We start from the raw sequence: 5,581 nt of genomic DNA on the forward strand, positions 1-5,581 counted from the left end.
GCTGACCGGGGTTTTCAAAATGGCCACCAGAAGTTTTTGTTCTTGAACGTCATGATAACCCCCCCCCCCCAGCACCTGATGTACCCGGTTCTTATCTCTAGACCAGCGCCGAGTTGGTGCTGAGTTGGAACCTGTTTTCTTGGCCCAGAACCAGGTTTATTCGTGTGGAAAAGCAAAGAACCGGTTTAATATTTGGAACTGACTCTGAACCAGCACCAGAACTGGCTTGGTGGAAAAGACACATGAGTCTCCATTATACACATGATTGTTTTTAATAATTTGGATTAGATTAGATTAGATTAGAATATATTCAACTTTATTGTCATTACACAGGTACTTTACAGGTCCAGGTCCAGGTAGGTTTAACCAGAAGTGCAATAGCAACGGGTGCAGGATATACACTGGTTCCATAGGTACAGGACATGGATATGTACTGAAGAAATATAGAGATGAATACTATTATGAACAGAATTTTAAGGATAGATTTGTCCTATTTTGCATATGAATGAGTGAATCCTGCCGGAGTTGTACATGCTCGAGCTGCAAACCTGCCGAAATTACCGCAAGGCTTTTTTAAAATGGGGAAATGATTATGTTTTGTAAGTGGTATTTGAAATTGTTAAGTTTATATTACTTATTTTTTCTGTTTTTCATAAACTAGATGGCCTCCCTTGCACATTAGTATTCATATTGCTCTGGTAATGTTTTTCTAATGGGCGATTATATGATTGAAAAGATATCTCATTTTGCATTTTTAATAAATCAGGACACTCACTGACGATAATAAAGATTATGATGGTCATGAAATTAATCTCACAAACCTTCTAAAGCTTAACCCTTGTATTGTCTTCAGTTTTGGGACCCTCTCGTAAATTAAATAACATCTATGTTTAGGGACTGCATCAGTCTGTACTAGCACACAATTAAAAATGGAAGTGGGGTTTTTGTCATGATGTTATAATTCATGTTAAAAATCCACTATGGAAACAACATAAGTGGTCATATCTAGAATAATGTTCTGTAATGAGTCGGGAATACATGTTTATCACAGGAAATAAGGAAAGGACGTTGATTTCAGGTAGAAAACATGCAACTTGCACCATTTTTCTTCTTGAAATGGGTCAATTTGACCTGTATACCAAACAAGGGTTAAGATCAAAACCGGCTACCGTGACCGAGAGAGTCCCCAGGACCTGCTGGAAGATTAAAACAGTTCATGTGTAAGTCTGTACTTTTATCACGAACACTGATGCCAGATGTCTGTAGCTCCGCCAATGTCCGTTTCCTTTGTGTCGGCATTTGAAACTGCGGTGGATTACGAGGACCGCCTCCTCCACGGGGGCGGCTGTAGAACCGCGTTAGACTTTGGTGAACCCATCATAAGTTAAGGTTGGTTTTCTAAAGAGATTTGAGGAATTTCGTGAAGCCAACTTCAACGCCGAATTGTCTCGTTACACATTGCTCTAGAAGAAGACATCTGGGCATCACTAGCATGAGTTAGATCTAACACACGTGGATCGGTTATATCCAAATACCTTACCTCTGGTGTTGTCTTCCCGTCGACCATGGAAAAAAAACACGTTGGTCACTTTTTTTTTTTTTTAATTATGAACGCTTTTTCCAACATTTTTGTCACTTTTTTTTAATGTTGTGGGTGATTTTTTTAAAAATGTTTTTGGTGTTTTTTCCAAAGTTTTTTGATATTTTTAGTGCTTTTTTTGATGACAAATTTTTTGTAAGTAAGTAAACTTTATTTCTAACGCACCTTTCACAGACAAGAAGGGTCACGAAGTGCTTTACTGTAAAAAAACAAATAAAACGGCAACACATAAAATACTGAGCCGTGTTGCTGGTTGAAAGCTTGTCTAAAAAGACGTGTCTTCTGGTGTTTTTTTAAAAGTTTCCACAGAATCCAAAGCTCTCAAAGCTAAAGGAGAGAGGTCCAGAGGAAAAGGCTTGATCACCTCTGGTTTTAAAACGTGTTCTGGGGACAATTAGAAGGTCTTGGTCTGAGGACCTCAGAGAGAGACCAGGAGTGTAGTAGATCCTGGATGTAAGGGGGAGCTTGACCATGCAGGGATTAAAATTTTAAAATGCACTCTAAAACCTCCTGGTAGCCAATGAAGAGCCTTCAGCATCGGAGTAATGTGTGATCTCCTGCTGGTCTTAGACTAAAGTCTTGCTTCTGCATTCTGTACAACTTGCAATTTTTATATAATTTATATATATATTCTATTCTAAAAAAAAAAGTGGGTCAAATTTGACCCAAGGACAACATGAGGGTTAAAAAGGTAAATTTAAGAATATGTGGAAATAAAATGCCCTTAGACCTCCGAGGGTTAACCTCCAAGACTGATCGTTATCGGACCGCGGGGCTCTGGTTTGGGTTTGACGCAGTATGTCCCGGGTCTCAGGAGTGTTTATTATCATCTAAGCTGTGTGTTTATGTGTGTGAGAACAGGAAGAAGTTGCAGGAAGAGGAAGAGGCCAAAGAGAGGTTGCGGAGCCAGACCACCATTGTAAGTCTTTTTGAAGTATGGCTTTTATCTTATTTAGTATAGAAAATCTGCAATCTGCACGGCCCCCTTTTAGAGTCGCCCATATGTCGACTGTCCATTTGTCTTTTAATTGGTTTTAACCCTGTATCTGTAACTCTTGCAGCTAAGTAAGTTACTCAATGTCAAAAACAGATTTCTCCTTAAGGAGACCAGTAAAAGGACTTTTGACTCTGACTTTGTAAATCTGCAATTATGACTCCGCTGGTTATTCATCACTCATTGTGGTGAAACATTCAAAACTATTCAAAACTATTTGAGTCAGATTTTAGGGATAGATTTGTCCTATTTTGCATATGAATGAGTTAATCCTAGTCAGATTACAACATCATATACTGTATCATCATCATCATCATAACATAACGATCCGTCTTATATTTGTACTATATGTGAAAGGCCTCACTCCTGGAGACTCCCTTCTTCTTCTTGGAAGTGTAAATGCTTTTTCTTCCTGTTTCTGTTTCCTCGGCCCATCAAACCATCACTTGCCTTCCCCCCCAAAAAAAGTGAAGATGTCAGATTTCTTTTGTCACGCTGTGCCACAAAAAATGAAATCAATTTGTCTGAGAGTAGGGTTTGTAATTTAAGGGAGTGGTCATGCGCTGTGTGTGTGCTCTACAAAATATTAAAGTCTGGCAGTGACAGAGTATTCATCATCCATCAGTGGAGTGTGTGTGTGTTATTTTTCAGCCAGATTTGAATCTCTGTCCTCAAGGTGAGTTCCTACAGGCACAGCGGTGACTTTGCCGTGCTTTGTGACTGCTGAAAGAGGAAAAACAACCAGCAGGGCGTCAGTGACTTGGCTGCTTCGCCAAATAATCCCACCCCGAGGAATCCTAATCATAACTTCTAGTGGCGCTGCAATAAGAGAGCAGTGTCTTGTTTGTTTGTCCAAAGAATTAGATTCCCGTAGATTTGTCCCCCCCTTAAGACAATTGAAACGACGAATCCCAAAAGAGGTAATAGGAACCGTTCAGGGGGCGCCGACCATAGATCCTCCTGACCTGGAAATACTGTGAATAGTTTCCCAACCACTTCAGACTTAGACCCTTAGTGGACCACACCATCTTAACCTTGCACATACGTCTCTTTTCTTTCTCACTAGTGATGTTTGGAATATGCAAAACATTTAATAATAAGGAAGACTATTTAAAAAAATCTAATAGTAATTAAAGATATTGCACCATACATTGATGAGTACAAATTCACCAGAATGCAGGAAATTAAGTGTTTCACACTTTTGACAATCTTCTGGGGCCCTTTTTTCTTTTTTAAAGGTCCCATGACATTGTGGCCTTAGTGGTCCCCTAATACCAAATCTGAAGTCTCTTCCCAAAATCCAGCCTTGATGCAGGACTACAGCCACTAGAGCCAGTCCCACAATTGCCATTTCTAGCCCCATAGGCAGGCAGGGGGAATGTTAAAAAACCTTATAAAGTGGGACCTTACCAACGTAAACACCCTCGCCCTCAACTATTATAATTAGATTGGCAGCACAATCCGAAAAACAGTTGTTAAAACTTAAAATAATTAATGCATCTTGTTCACTTACTATTTAAGTTGATACAAGTAAGTACTTTTCACAGTGTAGAAACATTTTGATGCTTCTTTTGACAGGAAACATTCCCAGAAAGTCTGGATTTTGAATCCCTTTTCTCAGCTATAGGTTTGAATCCTCAAAAAAACTGTTTTGCCGCTAGGTTATTTCTTATTTTGTCCTGCTATGCCACAAACTACTACAAAGAACTACTACAAACTACTATTTTTTGGGACTGTTGTTGCCACTCTTCATTCTAACCCCAACCGGTCGTCAGACACCGCCTACCAAGAGCCTGGGTCTGGGTCTGGGTCTGGGCCTGGGTCTGGGCCTGGGTCTGTCCCAGGTTTCTGCCTAAAAGGAAGTTTTTCCTCGCAACTGTGGCCCTGCTGCTTCCTTTGGAGGGAACTACTAGACCTGTTGGGTCCTTGTAAATTCTGGAGTGTGGTCTAGACCTGCTCTATCTGTAAAGTGTCTCCAGATAACTCTTGTTATTATGAATTGATACCATAAATAAAACTGAATTGAATTCAATTCTTCTTCTGCATCTTTATTTGTGTTCTTCCTCTCTTTAGGCGGCAGAGCTGAGCCTCGACGACCTGAACCTGGATAAGAAAGAGACTGAGGTGGAGGTGAGTCTGATTGAGTATCTTTAAAAACAAAACTTAAAAACAAAAAGCAGAATCAAAAAGTCATTTCTCGGGAGGACCTTTACTCTTATAAAGGATTTCTACTGTAGTCCTCAGTGAAGAAATCGAACTTTCCTGCAGGATTAAGCTTGTTAAATCATTTCACAACGCCTTGTCTGTTTGCTCTTCCTTTTTGCTGAACACCAAGCAGCTCTGAACAGCGTAAACCATCTTCATCTGTGTGTGTTTCCAGGAGGCGAAGGCCATCATCGCTCAGCGGTCAGGAAACCCTCGGGAGTTTTTCAAGCAGAAAGAGAGAGCCATGACCATCAGCGTCGACACCTCACCCGTCTCCATCCACAGGACCGGTAACCACGATTAAACTCGCCTAACAATCATCTTGTAGGGTCGCATTTTGGTCTTGTGTAAAAACTGGAACAACGTTGAGACTCTAAAAGTCTGAGGCTGTCATCCGTGTGTGTCAAGCTCAGTTTCACTAAGGGCCAAACTGGGAAATTAAAACCACATCAAGGGTCAGACATGTATAGTTTATTGCTGTTATGTCATCGAAAAGGTCAAATATCTTTGATAGTATTAATGCATGTCTCATATAGTCTTGTCACTTACAGTTTGGTTGGTAAAAATGACAAAGAAAATGCCATTTTGGACACCAAAATTTTGGATGAACTGTCAGAAATGTGGTAAAAAGCAACAGAAAGGTTAGGGTTAGGGTTAGGGAGGAGTAGGGGTTTAGGGTTTCGGAGGATTAGGGGTTAGGGGGTTAGGAAAGGTTAGGGGGTTAGGGTTAGGGAGGGTTAGGAGTTTAGGGTTAGGGTGGGTTAGGGTTTAGGGGGTTAGGG

The 5,581-nt window shown here is 40.5% G+C and overlaps 1 protein-coding gene across 1 annotated transcript in view; it reads left to right on the plus strand.

The window, feature by feature from the left end:
• dbn1 (drebrin 1) overlaps window positions 1-5,581 on the plus strand; it is a gene marked incomplete at its 5' end in the record, with an annotated part of 31,361 nt that overhangs the window by 12,814 nt on the left and 12,966 nt on the right. The window contains 3 exon segments of the mRNA XM_032534608.1: window positions 2,462-2,519; window positions 4,668-4,724; window positions 4,975-5,089. Coding sequence (XP_032390499.1) covers window positions 2,462-2,519; window positions 4,668-4,724; window positions 4,975-5,089 — 230 coding nt within the window.

This window comes from Etheostoma spectabile, chromosome 13 (genome assembly GCF_008692095.1).
Source record: "Etheostoma spectabile isolate EspeVRDwgs_2016 chromosome 13, UIUC_Espe_1.0, whole genome shotgun sequence".
NCBI lineage: Eukaryota > Metazoa > Chordata > Actinopteri > Perciformes > Percidae > Etheostoma > Etheostoma spectabile.